The following is a 19491-nucleotide window of genomic DNA, read 5'->3' as shown; positions in this document are numbered from 1 at the left end:
AAACGTTTGGAATTGGCAGACAAGCTGGAATTGAGATTGCCTTTGTCTGTGTCAAAATGGGAGGTAATTGCAACAATAGCTTGACATTTATGATTGTTGAAAATGTGAACAGAATCATTGGAAATAGCTAAAATTCAATTGCAAATGAAGCGGTTTGAACATGAAAAGGAAATGAAACAGTTTGAATTACAATTGAAAGCTGACAAAAAGCAGAAAGAGAGAATAGCACCAGCAGAGGAAAAAGAGAAGGAAAAATAGACTTGGCAAACAATAAGGAAAGGAAGGCCCCCAGCAGAAGAACAGGGAGAATGAGCGTTTTTGACTTTGGAACTGAGAACTCAAGTCAGTTTAAAATGAAGGTAGAAGTGAAAGGTTGAGGGTGTGATGAGGGCAGTGATGGAGAGCAGCCCCACTGTAGACTTTGACCTGGTGAGAATCTGTTTAAATATGTCCAAACGTTGCCGAAATTTGACAAGAAGGTTGTAGAAGCCTTTTTCATTTCATTTGAGAAAGTGGCTAAACAAATGAAATGGCTGGTGATCATGTGGGTATTGTTGATTTGAGCAAGTGAGATATTTTCATCACTATCAGAGGAGGGGCCTGGGGGTTGTAATGAGGTGAAAAATGCCATTTTAAGTACATATGAGCTAGTACCAGAAGCCTACAGACAACGTTTCAGGAATCTAAGGAGACACTCTGGTCAAGCATACATTGAGTTGGAAAGGGTCAACCAAAGTAATTTTGATACAAATGTAAGGGCATTGAAAGTAGATCAAACATATTATGCTCTTAGCCAAATATTTTGGAATTCAAAAGTTCACTTCCTGATGTGAAAAATAAGGTGTAAGAGAAAAGAGTTAAGGCTGCAAGATTAGCAGTGAAAATATCAGATGGTTATGGGTTACAGCATCATAGAGATGTCCAGTACAGAAACAGACCCTTTAGTCCAACTTGCCCATACCAACCAGGTATCTTGAATTAATCTAGTCCGATTTGGGTATATCCCTCTACACCCTTCCTGTTCATATACCTATCCAGCTGTCTTTTAAATGTTGTATTTCTACCAGCTTCCAGTATTTCCTTTGGCAGCTCATTCCATATATGCTTCCTTGTTACTTGTATGGAAGGAAACCCAACCAGCAGGATGAGAGAGTCCTTGCATGGAGAGTCTGCTTTTTGGTGGTTACAATCACACTTCTTTACATGAATCTGCGTTTCTCTTACTGCCCAATAACAAATCGATTTCTCATTTACGCTTTCTCTTATTGACCAGTTACATATCGATTTCTGGCCTTAGCAACATAGCAGACCAATTGTGTCTTGATTTCATGCCTTCACAGTATAGCAGACTAATCATATTTTAATTTCAAACATTAATAACATAACAATTCATGAACAGGTTATCTACCATAAGCTCTCTCAACATCAGGTTGCGTGCGGTTTAGAACTTCATGTGCTTAACTGAACCTGGTACGGTTAACGCTAACTTGTGTTGGCTGCTCTCTCTGTTCCTGCTCTGCGTATGCTTAGCTGACCTACTTTTCTGTTCCTGCCCCAATTTGATTCCTTCCACAAAAGTGCAGGATCTTCAAGAATTGAGTTGTGTGGGTAAGGCTTATGCCTATGTATGCCAAGAGGAGCGGGTAAAGAAATGAAGGTTTTAAGAGATAGGGGAATACGTCAGTCTTTGGTGAGAGATGAGGAGATGTGGAATTCAGTATCACTGGACTGTTAATACAGAGACCCAGGTAATTCTGTGGAGACCTGGGGTTTGAATCCCGCCATGGCAGATGGTAGAATTCGAATTGAATGATTAAAAGAAAATGTTAAATTCTGGAATTAAGAGTTTAATGATTACCACAAATCTATAGTCAAAAAATCCATCTGGTTTAATGAGGGAAACTGCCATCCTTGCCTGGCCTGGCCTGGCCTGCATGTGACTCTAGGCAGATATCTGTGGTTGAGTCTTAACTGCCCTCTGGGCTATTAGGGATGGGCAATAAATGTTGGCCTCGTCAACAATGCCCTCATCCCAAAAATGAATTAAGAAAAAGTGGTAATATGAGAAGTTGATGGTTAAAAGAGCAGTATTCCATTATATGAAGGGAAGTTGCAGAGTCCAGCGGAAAGTGAAGTGGTGATTGAAGTAATAGGGAAATTCTCAGTTTCAGAATTACAGTTTTCCTTGATAGTAATGTAGCTTGATCACAGGTGGGAGTGATGCCTACTGTGATTGAAAAGCCAGTGGAAAATTGGGCGACTGAGGTTTTACAGGAAATATATTCTGGGGTTTTTGACTGTGGTAGCAAGTTTTTTTTGCCAGGGTTGGAGGATTTGAGCTATAGGGAGAGGTTGAATAGGCTAGGGCTGTTTTCCCTGGAGTGTCGGAGGCTGAGGGGTGACCTTAGAGAGGTTTATAAAATCATGAGGGGCATGGATAGGATAAATCGACAAGGTCTTTTTCCTGGGGTGTGGGAGTCCAGAACTAGAGGGCATACGTTTAGGGTGAGAGGGGAAAGATGTAAAAGAGATCTAAGGGCCAACATTTTCACGTGGAGAGTGGTGCGTGTGTGGAATGGGCTGCCAGAGGAAGTGTTGGAGGCTAGTACAATTGCAACATTTAAAAGGCGTCTGGATGGGTATATGAATAGGGGGGTTTGGAGGGATATGGGCCGGGTGCTGGCAAGTAGGACTAGATTGGGTTGGGATATCTGGTCGGCATGGATGAATCAGACTGAAGGGTCTGTTTCCGTGCTGTACATCTCTTTGACTTCGACTCTGTAAGTTCACAAAGTCGCACAGTGAAGGAGGAGGAGAAATCAACAAATAAAGATAAGGAGATTGAAGTTCAAATTATCAAACTCTTTGATCGAATGACTGAGGTGGAAAAAACAAGAATAGATAGAGGACAAAGTAGATATTTTTAGATGAGAGAAATTAGCTGAAATACAACAGAAACATGACAAACTAAAGTAGTTGTATCAAAAAACGTACACAGAAGAAGAATCTGAGTGTATCCCAGAATGTTACACTCTTAAAAATGAACTCTTCATGAGGAGATGGAGACCATCATAAATTTAAGCATATGAGCAGAAGTTCATCAAGTTCTATTACTGATGAGTTGTAGTCATGAAGTGTTGCGGGAGCACATGAAATACTAGTAGGAGGTCATTAGGGAGTAAGGAAAAATCAAGCCAAAACACAAACGTTTTCTCAGGAAGAATCACTAGATCTGAAACATTAACTCTGATCTCTCTCCACAGATGTGGCACAGAGGCTCAGTGGTTAGCACTACTGCCTCTCAGTACCAGGGGCCCGGGTTCGATTCCAGACTCTGGCAGCTGTCTGTGTGGAGTTTGCACATTTTCCCCATGTCTATGTGGGTTTTCTTTGGGTGATCTGGTTTCCTCCCACAGTTCCAAGATGTATTGGTTAGGTGAACTGGACGTGCTAAATTGCCCATAGTGTTTAGGGATGTGTAGGTTAGGTGCATTAGTCAGGGGAGATGTAAAGTAATAGGGTAGGGGAATGGGTCCAGATGGGATCCTCTTCAGAGGGTCAGTGTGGACTTGTTGGGCCAAATGGCATGTTTCCACACTGTAGGGATTCTTTGCTATGCTGTCAGACCTGCTGAGCTTTTCCAGCAACTTTTGTTACTGTTTCTGTTATATAGCATATGCAGTTCTTTAGGTTTTTACACAAGCATTTTTATTGGCCTAGACTGTATAAAGATGTGGTTGAATTTTGCCAGATATGTCATGTGTGAAGTAATGGGAAAACCTCAGACAGCAATAAAAACTAACACCCTTAATATCCATTCCCTCATTTGAGGAACCTTTTGCAAGAATCTTAATTGATAGCGTATGACCCCTACCTAAAACTAAAAGTAGGAATCATTATTTGTGGATGTTTCTACTAGATTTCCAGAGGCCATGTCATTATGCAGTATCATGGCTAAAAAGGTTGTAGAAGAGTTAATCAATTTTTTTTCTTGATATGGACTACCCACAAAAGTACGTTGAGATGATGGGCCAACTTTTACATCAGTTATTCAAGGAAGAGATGTACAACATGGAAACGGACCCTTCGGTCCAACCCATCCATGCCGACCAGATATCCCAACCCAATCTAGTCCCACCTGCCAGCACCCGGCCCATATCCCTCCAAACCCTTCCTATTCATATACCCACCCAAATTCCTCTTAAATGTTGCAATTGTACCAGCCTCCACCACATCTTCTGGCAGCTCATTCCATACACGTACCACCCTCTGTGTGAAAAAGTTGCCCCTTAGGTCTCTTTTATATCTTTCCCCTCTCACCCTAAACCTATCCCCTCTAGTTCTGGACTCCTCGACCCCAGGGAAAAGACTTTGTCTATTTACCCTATCCATGCCCCTCATAATTTTGTAAACCTCTATAAGGTCACCCCTCAGCCTCTGACGCTCCAGGGAAAACAGCCTCAGCCTGTTCAGCCTCTCCCTGTAGCTCAGATCCTCCAACCCTGGCAACATCCTTGTAAATCTTTTCTGAACCCTTTCAAGTTTCACAACATCTTTCCGATAGACAGGAGACCAGAATTGCACGCAATATTCCAATAGTGGCCTAACCAATGTCCTGTACAGCGGCAACATGACCTCCCAACTCCTGTACTCAATACTCTGACCAATAAAGGAAAGCATACCAAATGCCTTTTTCACTATCCTATCTACCTGCGACTCCACTTTCAAAGAGCTATGAACCTGCACTTCAAGGTCTCTTTGTTCAGCAACACTCCCTAGGACCTTACCATGAGTCCTGCTAAGATTTGCTTTCCCAAAATGCAGCACCTCGCATTTATCTGACTTAAACTCCATCTGTCACTTCTCAGCCCATTGGCCCATCTGGTCACGATCCTGTATGACTCTGTGACTCTAAGTTATGGATGGCTTAGGAATAAAACAACTCGCATTCATTGCATACCATCCAGAATTGCAGAGTGTGTTAGAACGATGGCAACAAACTTTAAAGACCATGCTGATGGCTGATAGTCAAGACTATTCAGAGGATTTGGATAAAGAAATTCCATTTGTACTTTTTGCAATTAGGGATGAACTTAATGCATACCAATTTTGATCCATTTTAAGTAGTTTTTGGGCATGGGTGAGAGGATGAGTGGAATTGATTAAGGAGAAAATCGTTCAGAGACCACATATTTGGACTACGGGTCAAATTTTAGGAAAATATTAAATAAAGCGTATGAGTTGGCTAGACAGCATTTGAAAGTAAAACAGCATATGATGAAATAGGAAGCAGACGAGATCAAAAATTCATAATTTTGCTAGCGGAGTGTTACTCCCAGTGTTAGATTAGATTACTTACTTCGTGTGGAAACAGGTCCTTCGGCCCAACAAGTCCACACTGACCCGCTGAAGAGCGACCCATTCGCATACATTTACCCCTACACCCAACACTACGGGCAATTTAGCATGGCCAATTCACCTAACCTGCACATTTTTGGACTCTGGGAGGAAACCAGAGCACCCGGAGGTAACCCACGCAGACACTGGGAGAACGTGCAGACTCTACACAGACAGATGCCCGAGGCGGGAATTGAACCGGAGTCTCTGGCACTGCGAGGCAGCAGTGCTAATCACTGTGCCACCGTGCCGCCCGTTAGGTGAACCTTTAAAGGCAAGAGTTAGAGGGCTTTATCAAATGGAAAGGAAATTGAATGATGTGAATTATTTCAAAGCGCCTGTCGAAAGAAATCTATGACTATCGTGTGAATATGCTTTAAGGGTTTTTTTTGATAGGGATGGAAAGCAAAAGGTGAATATGTTACTCGTTACATAAGAGTGCAGAACCAAGTTCATAGGATTCTGAATTGGACCTTCCTCAAACTAAATTGGGGACAACATGGAAGTTCTGAAAAATTGGGTTAAATTGAGTTACCTTCCAGAGGAAAATGGAAATGACCTGAAAGAGTTATTACAAACATGAAGAGATATGTGAGAATAAGATGGCAAGTACTCATCTGATGATGATACAAATATAGGAAATGCTGTTCGAATTCAGCGGCATTTTAAGGGTGGAGGAATGTCAGAAGGCATTTGACAGCCTGAAAGCTGTTGTCTACTGCCTCAGTGTTCGCAAATTACCTAATTATGCAAAACCATTCAAAGTGGCTGTTGATGCAAATGATGTGAGTGTCAGTGCTGTACTCTCTCAAGAAGACAACAAGAAGATAGAAAGACCTTTGAAAGGCTATTTTTCCAGAAAGTTGAATACTTATCACAATTGAGAAAGAGACCTTGAGTTTGGTGTTGGCATTACTGCATTTCAACATTGAAATTGCTAGTTAGAGACCATTGAATGAACTGACCATAACCCCTTAAAGTTTTTGGAAAATATAGACTGTTTAGATGGAGCTTATAATTGCACCCAATCAATTTGAAAATTGTAGACGTGTCAGGAGGAGAGAATGTAGTTGCCTACGTGTTGTTGCAACTTTGGTAGATTCAGCAGAGTTGTTGGAACTGTGGTACATAGTTAGGGAGTTGCAATGGAAGACCTCAACCTTGACTCCTGACCCCACCAAGACTCTTTGTATCATGTTAAATGCAAACAAGGAAACCTGCTGAGTACTGCCTCAGCTTACTACTGAATCAGGACACAATATTGAACACCATTTAGAGAAAGAATTGAGACTGGCAAGGGTACAAAATGCACACTAAGTGGTGGGCTTCAATATGTAAAAACACTTTTGATCGCACCCTTGCCCATGCGCCTGCATCTGTCCATAACAGTATCAGCAGGAGTGATCACCACATAGTTCTTATGGTGACACTGGACTAGCTGAGGTTACCATGAAGGTCCCACTTTCTCAAACCTACCCCTTCCCTGAGACTACAACCATCCCTCTAATAAGAGCACCTTCTAGTCCTCTGGGACTATGGCGGTCTTATTTTTATGATGACGAAGTCCTGCTTTCACATTCAGGGTACCCTCCATTGTGTTTGGTACTACCACTGCTGGATGGGATAGACTTTGAACAGATCTAATGACTTGATTGGGCATCCATGATGCAGTGAGCCATCAGTAGCAGCAGAATTGCAAACCAACGCAATCTACAACATTGTGACTTGACATACCTCAGTCTCCTATTACCATGAAATCCTGATATAATGAAGAGTGCACAAGGGCATGTCAGGAGCAGCATGAGGCCCACTTGGAAATAAGTGGCAAATGCCTAGGAATTCCACATTCAACCTGTCAGAATTCCTTTCAAAACTTAACTCCAGTTTCGGGAGAGCTCTTGTCTTCAAAGTTTGGGTGAAGATTTGTAGCTCGGGTGCTCGTTGTTGTGGTTCTGTTCGCCAAGCTGGAAGTTTTTGTTGCAAACGTTTCGTCCCCTGTCTAGGTGACATCCTCAGTGCTTGGGAGCCTCCTGTGGTGTTTCCTCCGGCATTTATAGTGGCCTGTCCCTGCCGCTTCCGGTTGTCAGTTTTAGCTGTCCGCTGTAGTGGCCGGGATATTGGGTCCAGGTCGATGTGTTTGTTGATGGAGTTAGTGGATGAGTGCCATGCTTCTAGGAATTCCCTGGCTGTTCTCTGTTTGGCTTGCCCTATAATGGTAGTGTTGTCCCAGTCGAATTCATGTTGCTTGTCGTCTGCGTGTGTGGCTACTAAGGATAGCTGGTCATGTCGTTTCGTGGCTAGTTGATGTTCATGGATGCGGATCGTTAGCTGTCTTCCTGTTTGTCCTATATAGTGTTTTGTGCAGTCCTTGCATGGGATTTTGTACACTACATTAGTTTTGCTCATGCTGGGTATCGGGTCCTTCGTTCTGGTGAGTTGTTATCTGAGCGTGGCTGTTGGTTTGTGTGCTGTTATAAGTCCTAGTGGTTGCAGTAGTCTGGCTGTCATTTCTGAAATGCTCCTGATGTATGGTAGTGTGGCTAGTCCTTTGGGTTGCGGCATGTCCTCGTTCCGTTGTCTTTCTCTTCGGCATCTGTTGATGAAATTGCGCGGGTATCCGTTTTTGGCGAATACCTTGTACAGGTGTTCCTCTTCCTCTTTTTGCAGTTCTGGTGTGCTGCGGTGTGTTGTGGCCCTTTTAAATAGTGTCTTGATGCAACTTCGTTTGTGTGTGTTGGGGTGGTTGCTTTCATAGTTCATAGAGACAGAGCTCTTGTCTCTCAGAACTTATACATACCCAGGTAATCAATTTTGTTCTCTCTCTACAACACAAACCAGTGCAAGTATGTAAAGCAAAGCAAGTTACATTTTTTGCATTCAAAAAATGTGCATTATAAATAGTCATACCTTAAGAACTAGGAACTAGAGCAGACAGTTCCGCCCGTCAAGCTTGTTCGTTGTTTGAAATGATTGTAAGCCTGTTTTCCTTTATCCTAAAAGTATATCCTCTCATTCCACCTTTTCTGTCTACTTTTGCATCTTGTACACCTCAATTAGATCCCTTATTATTTTATTGATTTATTGATTTGATTTATTGTAGTCTTGTGTACCTAGGTACAGTGGAAAGCTTTGTTTGCAAGCAGTACAGGCAGATCGTAGTAAGCAAGGAAATACAGATCATATGGTGCTTACTCAGAGTGAGGCATACAGGTTACACGGCACAGGAGGTGTGCGAAGCAAGATTAGTATTATTTGAAGTTAGAGAGTCCATTTACCAATCTAATAGTGGCTAGGAAGTAGTTGTTCTTGAACCTGCTCGAGCATGTTCAAACTTCTGTATCTTCTGCCTGATTTCAGAGGTAGGAGACTTTGATGTTGGCAGCCTTTCTGTGGCAACAAGGTGTAGATGGAAGGTTGGCTTCCATCACGGTCTGAGCTGTGCATACAACCTTCTATTGTTTCTTACATTCTTGGGCAGAGCAGTTGCCATGCCAGGCCGTTATGCATCTGGATAGTGTGCTTTCTATGGTGCATCTGTAAAGGTTGGTGAGGATTCCTGATGGATGTGCCAAATTTCCTAAGCCGTCTGAGGCAGAAGAGGCATTGTTGTGCCTTCTTGACCAGTGCATCTATGTGAGAAATCCAGGGCAGGTTGAGTGTTATTGTCACTCCTCTAAACCTGATGCTCTCAACCCTCTCAATGTCTGCTCCATTGATGTAGATGGGGGCGTGTTCTCCTTTCTTTCTGAAGTCAGTGATCAGTTTTTCTGTTTTGTTGACATTGGGGGAAGAGGTTGTAGATCTAAATACAAATTAAGTCTCATCATCACAACTAATTGTAGAAAAGTTATTGCTGTTATTTCCATCCAAGAAAATAAGTTTGATTCACTTCCTTCAGCTTATTTAAAACTCTCGTGCCTTTGATTATTTGTAAGTTATTGATTTACAGTGTGTATAGATATGCCACAATGCTTTATTCCTATCCTCACCCTTGATTAGAGCTTTGTGAGCTGAAAACACTACTGGAAGAAGCAGAAGAGAAGAAATTTCCTGAGAATGATCTGCTGCAGCAACTGCGGGCAGCTGTGAGAGAGGCAGAAACGTGTGCTTCTATTGCCCAGCTGCTTATCAGCAGGAAGCAACGCAACAGGTAAGCAATGAGATATCAGGGAGAATGGGGACTTGTGCTCTGCAATGAAACACTGATGCCATTTTTTTCAAAAAGACTCTTTATTTTCTTGCTCTGTGTTTTGTCCACTTGGTCATTTTGTGTCCTTGCCTCCTCATTCCCCTCTGCCACTTCTCCTCTTTCCCTTTCCATGTCCCTTTCGCACTTCGTTCCCTTTGCCTCATTCTGTCATTCATCTCATGAAAAAATAAAAGTTTTGCTTTGGTGCTGGTTCTCAGCACAAGTTGTTTAAGCTCTTGTCTCCATAGGTAGGCCATAAAGCAAATTATAACAACAGTGCTTAGGAAGATGACAAACAAGTGAGCATCTATAGTATGAACCGGCAGTATTTCTTCAAGGATTAGATATCTTAATCTCCTTTTATTGCTCACCTGAGACATCTGATGTTTTGCTTTTCCATCTAGGGTTGTCTGATGATGTACTCTTCAAAGTTGAGTGAATTTCAATTCCCAAAACCAACAGTCTCTTAATTTACTGATTTGAAAGTGATTAGTTTGAGAAGAGGATCTGCTTTTGTCATATAAAGTTTTTTGTATCTCCATACAAATGCATAAGTGGTTCATGTTGAGATCCCAGTGGTGAAAATGCCTGTGTTAGGGGCCTTGGCTTGTCCTCAATCTATTTAGCAAGGACTACTCTTGCTACGCTATTTCAAAGCCTGCCATTCAACAAATGGGTTTGTTGCACGGAAATTGTCAGTGACTTCCCATGTTTCCAATTACTTGGTCCAAAAGTAGACCATAAAAGCTTAAGAAGGTTACTCAATATGGAGATATGAGATGGAAGTAGTGAATTGAACATGTTATTGTGGAGTGGGATGGATTCAACCAGTTTGAGGGATTTTAATCAGTGGGCAGATTTGTGGGAGTGTGATTTGTGATGACGAGATGTCAGAGAGGTGTGTTGAATTAAGGGTTTCATTTGTGTGTTAACAATATGTGTGTAAGATAATCGTTGCCACATTTTTCTGCTGAGTATGATTGGGCAAATGTTGAAACCCAAACTGTAATCGTGCCCTATATAGATCCAGCCACTTTGGTTTGCAGGCAGTTTCTGGTTTGACCTGTGACACTTCTTTTCAGTTTCAAAAGGACAGGGTTCTGTCTGGAGCCAATCTAATTATGTTGGCTTGAATTCAAGCTTTAGTTGTGGCCATCCATAAAAACTTGCTGTTCTTTTTTGGCACTGGCATTATGGTTGTGGTTTTAGAGGGATTTTGTTTGAGACACCTTGTGCAGCAGATGTCCATCAGCTTTGTAATACCTTTTGGTAAACGTCTGGTCCAGGCTGCAGAAGGATGGAGATGGGTAACACGATGCATGCCATCAGCATGGGTGAATTTTAGAGGACTTGGTAGGTCACTTCAGTATATTTTAGGGTGAGAGGGGAGCGATACAATTTTTTTTCACAGAGAGTGGAGCAAGCTGCTAGAGGTAGTGGTCAAGAAGAGTACTGTTTTGTCATTTTAAGAAACTTTTGAATGTGTTTGTGGATGGAATGGGAATGGAAGGATATGGACCAAACGCAGGTAAATGGGACTAGTTTAATTAGGAAAAATAGGTGACATGGGTGAGTTAGGGCCTATTTCCATGCTGTAGAACGCTGACTCCAAGTTGAACAGCTTTGGGACGAGCGCTAAGTCCGGTAGCCGCTATACTTCATGCGCTCATCTATTGCCAAACATGGACTCTGTTGGAAAGAACTATTTCAACAAATGTCCCAGCTCCAGTTGGATGTTCTCTAGGGAGGTTTAGGAGCAGGCCAGCGCACCACACAGAATATATGAATGCCAGAGCATCTGTTATGCATTTTGTAAGAATAAAATGCTCAAAGATTTTAAAACACTCCTTAGTAGTGAAATCAGACAATAACTTGCTGCCAATTTTGGAACGACAGTAATAAATTTGACAGCCACCGCTTGGGGCGTGAATTTGAAATATTATTCTTGTGCTGATTAGGATCAGCCACAGCACCCCTGTCCACCTTTCCATTCTACTGACTGACAGACCCTTGCTTCCAGCTGCGAACCAGATTCATTCCTCCCAGCCAGGCTGTATCCTCTACCTATGTTCTCCTATCACTATTTCACCACTCCACCCCTCTCCCCACCAAAATCCTTCACTAATCCCCCCCCTTCAATCTGCAGCTCTCCTCACCCCCACCCCCAGTCTGAAAAAGGCTTATACCCGAAACGTTGACCGTCACCTCCTGATACTGCCTGGCTTGCTGTGTTCTTCCAGTTCCTGCTTATCTGCTTTGGATTCCAGCATCTGCAGTTTTTGTTTGAGAAATTCTAGTGCTTTCTTACCATATCCTGTTTCTTTGCTCAGATTGGTGGGGTTCAGTTTAATAGAGTAATTGTTCTGAATGAAATTTTAAGTTGCATCTTTAGTTGAGTACTGTTCAAGAGTGAACTGATTCTGACCCGTGAATTTCAGGTCCTTTGGTAGAATGAGAAGAAAAATGGATCATCCTCAAGAATTGTCTTTTTTTTAAATTAAGTGGGAAGTTTGAGAGAATTAGCCAAATGTCCAATGAAATTTGTGCTTCTGTTTCATTCTTAATTGTTAATTGTAATTGGCAGCTTGATGTTCAGAGATTGGATTGGTTGCTTCAAAAACAAAGGCAGACTTGTATTTCTTTCGTGCTTTTCATGACCGCTAGATGACCCAAAGTCCTTTACAAGTACTTTCACTTTTTAAATTAGGAATCATGGTGTTCGATTTGCATTCAATAAACTCCCACGAATACCAATATTGTAACAACCAGGTGATCATTTTTGTGATGTTACTTGAGGGATAAATATTAGCCAAAACATTAGATATAAACCCCCAGTCATCTTTGAACTAATGCTGAAGAGTTTTTTTTATATCCACTTTAACAGGCAGGTGCATTCTCTGTTCAACTTCTCATCCATAAGCTAGCACCTCCATCTGTATAGCACCCCCTCAGTACTACATTGGTGTGTTCCCCATGATTTTCATGCTAAAACGCTGTATGGATTGTGATTCAGAGGCAAGTGTGCTGCAGCTCTTACAGGAGTAGTTTGGGCTGCATATTCAGTGTCTTTTGCAGTCCCCCTTCTCTGCAACTACAGAGGGATGGAGAAGAATCCCAGAAAGTGAGACATATAAGGAATAAATGGAAATTCACTTGCTACCCGAAGTGGTATTCTGTAAACTTTGGCGAATTTGCATCCAATGAAGTGGGCCAGATTTTGATGTCAGTGTGTAACTGCTCTCAATTTGTTAGGACAATCTTAAGACTCCTGTTTCTTGCATCCAGGTAAAATACTTGACTGTGCAAGGAAATGTTGTGCTCCAGAAACCCATGAACTAAATTATGAGCTTCTGTTTATGGATAAAAGCTGAAATCTCTATATATAAACATTTTGAAAACACTCTTGTGATCATTACCTTTGTTTTGGTGTTGACATTTAGAAATAAATCAGAAGGTGGAAAGACTCGGACAAAGCTAACCGTCCATGAGTTGAAAGCATTTGTGCACCAGCTGTACAGCCTGCCTTGTGTTCTCAGCCAAACTCGATTGGTTAAGGTAAGCATGTAGCAATGGTAGCTGTTATTGCATTATAATAGTTGACCAGAGGTTTTTTTTAAACAGAAACAATTGTGCAGAATGTTGGTCCACTTCCAATTAGCCAGACTGGTTTCTTCAAGTAACTAGTACCTGATATGAACAAAGAGCAGGAGTAGGTGATGCAGGTCTCAGAGCCTGTGCTGCGGTTCAGTAAGATCTTAGGTAATCTGATTTTAATCTGAACTCTACATTCCTGCATATCCCTAATAGTCTTTCATCCCCATAGGAACCAAAAATCTATCTGCCTCTGCCTTAAAAAAAAATTAAATCTGTATTTGCTGCCATTTTAGGAAGGCAGTTCCAAAAAAACTCAACTTGAGGAAAAGAATGTTACCGTACCTCTTTCTTCTAAGCGGCAGCCATTTACTTTTAAACCATGACTTTTAGATTCTCCCACAAGAGGAAACATTCTTTCAACATCCACCTGGTCAAGAATCTCAACAGGATCTTGTATGATTCAGTTAAGTAACCTCTGATTCTTCTAAGAACCCAAAGGATACAGAGCTAGCCTTTCCTCATCAAGCAATCAACTCATTCTGGGCATTAGTTCAGTAAACCTTCTCTAAACTGCTTCCAATGCATTAACATCAATCAATAAGTATGGTGACCAGTATGTTACACAGTGCTCCAGAGACAGTCTCACTAATGCCCTGTGTAACTGAAGCATAACCTCCCTACACTTGAACTCAATTTCATTCACAAAACAGAGCATTTTTAGCTTTCCTGATTACTTGCTGTATCTGTATACTAGCCTGTAATTCAAGCACCAAAGCATCCAGATATGTTTGCGCCTTAAGTTCTGCAGGTTCTCACCATGAGATATTATGCTTTTTGTATTCTTTCTGCAAAGTAGACATTTTAATGCCACATTGTGACTCCATTTGCCAGATCAATGAGAGTTTAGAACAGATGTGTTTAGTGGATTTGTTCCAAATTTATTCTAACCATTGTGGCCAGCCATTTTCACCAAAACTAGCTAAGTTCTTTAACAAACGTTTTAAAAAAATATTTATATAATGTACAAACTCCAATTGAATAGAGTTTTACAGATACAAAGCTCTTGCATATTTGGTGAATGGGAAATGTAGTGCAGTCAGGGAAGAAGTGTTTTAAAACAAAATGCGGAAAGGTCTGAGAGAGGGAGCAAGAGACGTTGATAGCTGATGCGTTAATTAGGTGAGCAGGAAGGTGATTTGGTGAGTTTTCATGTATTTCTTTCTAAACTAGGGCAGGTAGTTTAAACTAGAAGTGAAAGAATGAGTTTCATTTCAAATTTATAGCTTAACCCATTAAACTATTTTCTATAATTAAAAATAATCCCACACTAGGTTATAGTCCAGCAGGTTTATTTGGAAGCACTAGCTTTCGGAGCGCTGCTCCTTCATCAGGTGGTTGCTCTAAAAGCTCATGCTCCCAAATAAACCTGTAGGACTATAGCCTGTTGTTGTGATTTTTAACTTTGTCCACCTCAGTCCAACACCGGCTCCTGCACATCTTAAAAAATAATCAGTACGCACTTGAACAAATTAAATAAAGTGACAAGAACTCTTAAGAATTAGGTACATTGTCTGTACAGCAATGCACAGAGTGGCCTTTATAAAGCAGGGAGGCTGTTGATCAATGGGAAAAACTAAACATAGTACGAGTTACTGAGACAGGGCTGCAGGAAAATTTAGAAATTCAGCATAATATATTTAGATAAATATTGGCAAAAGTGCAGTAGCTGTACATTTTAGAAACAAAATAGCAGTTAAAAAAAAGGACGGAGCTGTCAGCATTATAAAAATAGAATTGGTGTAATCCACAAACTATCTAATAATGAAAGGATGGTGTAGAAATGTTGCATTAAGGCTTTGCAAATGGCATATATGTATCATTGTTGAATGAGGATGTTCTGGCAGGCTGTGTTACTGTTAGTGCTTATTTTGGATTTAGAATCCCCAGGTGCTATAGCTGTTTGTTGTTCTATTATAATGTCTATTTGAGTTTTAGTCTTCCAAATAACGCGAACCTGTTTGTATTTACAATACCTGTTTCAGAGTTTAGGAAATTTGCATAAGAAAATTAAAACGTAACATTGTTATAGTGCATATGAAGACCACAGGAGGAGCGACAAACAAGAGTTTGGTGCACTCTGGGCTGTCTGCAGCTGCCGAATATATGTTCAAAGCCCTCTTTGCAAAAATAAAATTGAGCACTTGTGTTTTGAGGAGAAAATAAGGTCTGCAGATGCTGGAGATCAGAGCTGAAAATGTGTTGCTGGAAAAGCGCAGCAGGTCAGGCAGCATCCAGGGAACAGGAGAATCGACGTTTCGGGCATAAGCCCTTCTTCAGGCTTATGCCCGAAACGTCGATTCTCCTGTTCCCTGGATGCTGCCTGACCTGCTGCGCTTTTCCAGCAACACATTTTCAGCATTTGTGTTTTGGAATAGTCGGAACGATTTGGTGTTAAGTGGGAGGAACAAGTTGGTCAAGTTTACACTTGCAGTTTCAAGTTGGCAGAAAAGCTGCGGGCATGCTGATTCATCTTCAGGTCTGTTTTCACGAAAACAAAATGTGCACAGATTGGGATGAATAGCAAAGATGTGAACTTCAGCCAGAAAAAGAGTGGTCTCAATACTGACAGTGGCACTGCTAAAAGAAACTCAGAAGCCAAGTGGGATGTGTGATCCCTGCACAGTTAGCATAGGACTTCAGCAGTGCAGGACCTCAGAGATGTGAGACCAAGTCTGAGTGAATTACTAACTGACTACTAGTGTTTCAATGTGGAAATTTAGTGCAAGTTGAGGCAGAAATGCTTTTAGTAGGGTTCACTACAAGAAGTAAACCTTTCCAGACTAAAAGGTGAGTAGGAGAGGATGAACGCCATAGATTGTGAGGCTAACCTGCACTGAGAGGTGAGTGACCTCATGGACCACAGTATATCATGAATGCAAGAAAAGAATCTGATGGATAACTGGTATTAGGTGAAAGTGAGGACTGCGGATGCTGGAGATCAGAGTCAAGAGTGTGGTGCTGGAAAAGCACAGCAGGTCAGACAGCCTCAGAGAAGCAGGAAAATCGACATTTCTGGCAAAAGCCCTTCATCAGGATAACTGGTATTGCTGAATATTTCTGGTCTTTAAAGTGACAGTCAGGTCTTCAGTTTGCATTTAGGTCTCCAGTGTTCTGTTCTTAAAAATAAATGTTTAACTATTGGGTTGATACTAATTCTTTTCTTTTTCTAGTTAATAAAAACAATATTCCAGTACAGTGAAGTGTAAAGGCCAGACAATCTAAAACAATTAATTTATAAGTTAAACCATATACAATAGTGTTGGCAGAACAGATGCTATGTTGCTGCTGCATCATGTCGGAGCTGCTGGACCAATGTAATCACAAATGCACACATCTGTAGTGAGTGTTTACTGCCCAAGAAACTTCAAACCTGCGTTGAGGAGCTGGAACCTGACCTGCAGGCATTGCGAAACATCAGGAAAGGCAAAAATTATCTGGAATCTTTGTTCCAACGGGTGGTCACACTCTTTAGATTAACTAATTCAAAATTTGTTGATGACGAGGAAGAGGATGGTGTGACTGCACACATGAGGGGCTTGCAGTTCAGGAGCCTTCACCTCTGCAATTGTCCAACAGTCATGAGGTTCTTGAAAGTTTGTGTGGATGGGAGTGGGGACTGCAACGGGAGTGGAAGGGAGCCGTTGTGGTGGGATGCTTCAGTTTGAGATGTGCTGGGACCAGCGTCCTGGTGACTCAGTAACTAGGGCTGTATTGAGTCCTGTGAACTAAGAAGAGGGAAAAGTGTTTAAGCAAGAAGAAATATGGATTTAAAGCAAGAGGATATGGCAGAATTACAGGGCAACTGATTGGATAACAATACCCACAGTGGAACAGGAAGGGGCAGAATATACAAATGTAGAAAAACTGCAGTATATAGGAACAAGGGGGAAATAATGGTAAAAAGGCAAAATTAGTGACTCCCTTGTTTCCATGCTGTATGACTTCATGACAGTCTGTGTGGAGTTTGCATATCCTCCCTGCATCTGCATGAGTTTCCTCTGGGTGTTCCAGTTTCCTTCCACAATCCAGCTTAGGTGAGTTGGCCATGCTAAATTGCCCATGTTGTCCAGGGATGTGCAGCCTAGGTGGATTAGCTGTGGGAAATGCAGGGTTGCACAAATAGGATAGGCAGATGGTTCTGGGTGGGATGCTCTTCAGAGGGTCAGTGTGGACCTGATGGGCTAAATGGCCTCCTGAAGAAGGGCCTGTGCCCGAAACGTCGAATCTCCTGTTCCCTGGATGCTGCCTGACCTGCTGTGCTGTTCCAGCAATAAAGTTTCAACTAAATGGCCTGCTTCCATACTGTAGGAATTTTGTGACTCAATGCAGGTTACCACATCTCAGAAAAAAGAGGGTTGGGTGCATATATTATGCAAGATGGAAAACCAATTGCATTTAGCTTCAGAAATCTATTTCAAGTGGAATCCCAATTATTCAAAGCTTCGATGTGAGATATTTACTCTAATACTGAGCACCATGTTTTACATGTACATCTTTGGAAAACAAGTCAAAGTGGAAGCTAACCACAGATCAATACAAACAACTTGGCATTAAGCCACTGATGTGTACACCATTCAGGTTGCAATGACTTTTAACAAAACTACAGGGTGCAACTTTGAGGTTTGTTAGAAATTGGTAGCAACATGGTAACTTCAGACGCATTTATCAGTCACCAAATTCAGAAGAAAGGTGCCGATATTTTGCTAGACCTGCAAGTAGACACCATGGATGTCTACGTATATGCACTCCAGTGTCAAACTGATGAGTTTTGGTTAATATGAGTATAATGGTCTCAAGGAAGGGTGGAATAGCAAATCTACATTTGAAGGTATTGTAGAAAGTTCGTGTAGGAGGCTGGCCTGATATAATATGATAATTGTCAGGCACTGTGATGATTTTAGCTCTGCACAAACAAACCATGTATTTCAGTGATGTTATTCGCAAAGGAATGCAGGTGGTTATACCTGAAATTCTTCACCAGGACGCAGTCACAATTAACTGGGGTATATAGGCAGACAGCACTTGACAAGAGAAATGATTCCTGATGAAGGGCTTATGCCTGATAGATTGATTCCGCTGCTTCTCCGATGCTGCCTGACCTGCTGTGCTTTCCCAGCAACACACACTCGACTCTGATCTCCAGCATCTGCAGTCCTCACTTTCTCCCAAAAGAAATTATTGTCTAGGGATCAAAACCCACAACCAAAGGGTTGTGTTGGTGTGATAGTGACTTGGATACATTCTTGCTGAAAACCATGGAAACCTCATGGGGTTCTGTTGCACCTTTGCCCCAAGATTGCAGCATGTTCGTTCAGTCAGTCAGTTCGTTCAGTAAATCTCCCCTCGTCTTTGATTACTTACTTCAACTTTCTAATCCCCAGGCAATTGAATGATACCTTGAGTTTGTCCATTCCAGATGCAATGAACTTAAATATTCAGTTTGTATGGTATATCTGATAAAATTGTATCAGAACACTGGCCACAACACTCTGGCAGATCCTTAGGGACATTGGTAAATGGGGAATCAGTCATGTGAGGCAGCCTTGTCACACTATCCTAGAATTAACTGTCTTGCCAAGTGCATGGTTCCTCATATTTAAGGCATTCATCATGAAGAGCAGAGAAACCAATCAAGATGTCTATGTTGATATGTTAAACTTGAGGGCAACACGTTTACACATGGACTTACTGGCACAATTGAATATCCATGTTTTGGAGGGAAGTTAGGAAAGTATTGTTTGCCATCACTTTGTTCAACTTTGAAAAACAGGAGAAATTTCTCAATAAACAAGGGATGATGAAGGTGACAACTGATGTGGGTGTAGACATTGGGCAAAAGGTTCAGCTCATACATGTTGTCCAGGGAACCACCTACAGAAGTGTCCAAAATATACAATGAGCCTAGAAACTGAGGTGACAATACCAAATGGGATGCTGGTGAAGAGAAACCGAAGACAGCTAGGGAGCTTAGTTATAGAGTCATACAGCATGGAAATAGAATCTTTGGTCAAACCAGTCCATGCCAATCATAATCTCAGACCAAACTAGTCCCACTTGCCCACTTGTCCCATATCCTTCCAAACATTTCTTATTCATGTTTTAAACATTGTATCTATACCCACATCCACCTCTTCCTCTGAAAGTTCATTCCACACACAAACCACTATGTTCAAAGAAAACAAATTGCCCCTCGTCTTTCATAAACCTTTCTCCTGTCACCTTAAAAATATGCCCCCAATCTTGAAATCCCA

The 19491-nt window shown here is 41.6% G+C and overlaps 1 protein-coding gene across 1 annotated transcript in view; it reads left to right on the top strand.

The window, feature by feature from the left end:
• Positions 1-19491, top strand: part of kdm5a (lysine demethylase 5A) — a 209557-nt gene that overhangs the window by 118195 nt on the left and 71871 nt on the right. Inside the window, exons 17-18 of the mRNA XM_043708905.2 lie at positions 9397-9547; positions 13027-13141. Coding sequence (XP_043564840.1) covers positions 9397-9547; positions 13027-13141 — 266 coding nt within the window. The remainder of the gene's footprint in view (positions 1-9396; positions 9548-13026; positions 13142-19491) is intronic.

The sequence above is a fragment of the Chiloscyllium plagiosum genome, unplaced genomic scaffold (assembly GCF_037043375.1).
Source record: "Chiloscyllium plagiosum isolate Xiang-an unplaced genomic scaffold, Cpla_swu_hap1 HiC_scaffold_19, whole genome shotgun sequence".
NCBI classification, from domain to species: Eukaryota; Metazoa; Chordata; class Chondrichthyes; order Orectolobiformes; family Hemiscylliidae; genus Chiloscyllium; species Chiloscyllium plagiosum.
This window is presented reverse-complemented; position numbering and strand designations above follow the sequence as displayed.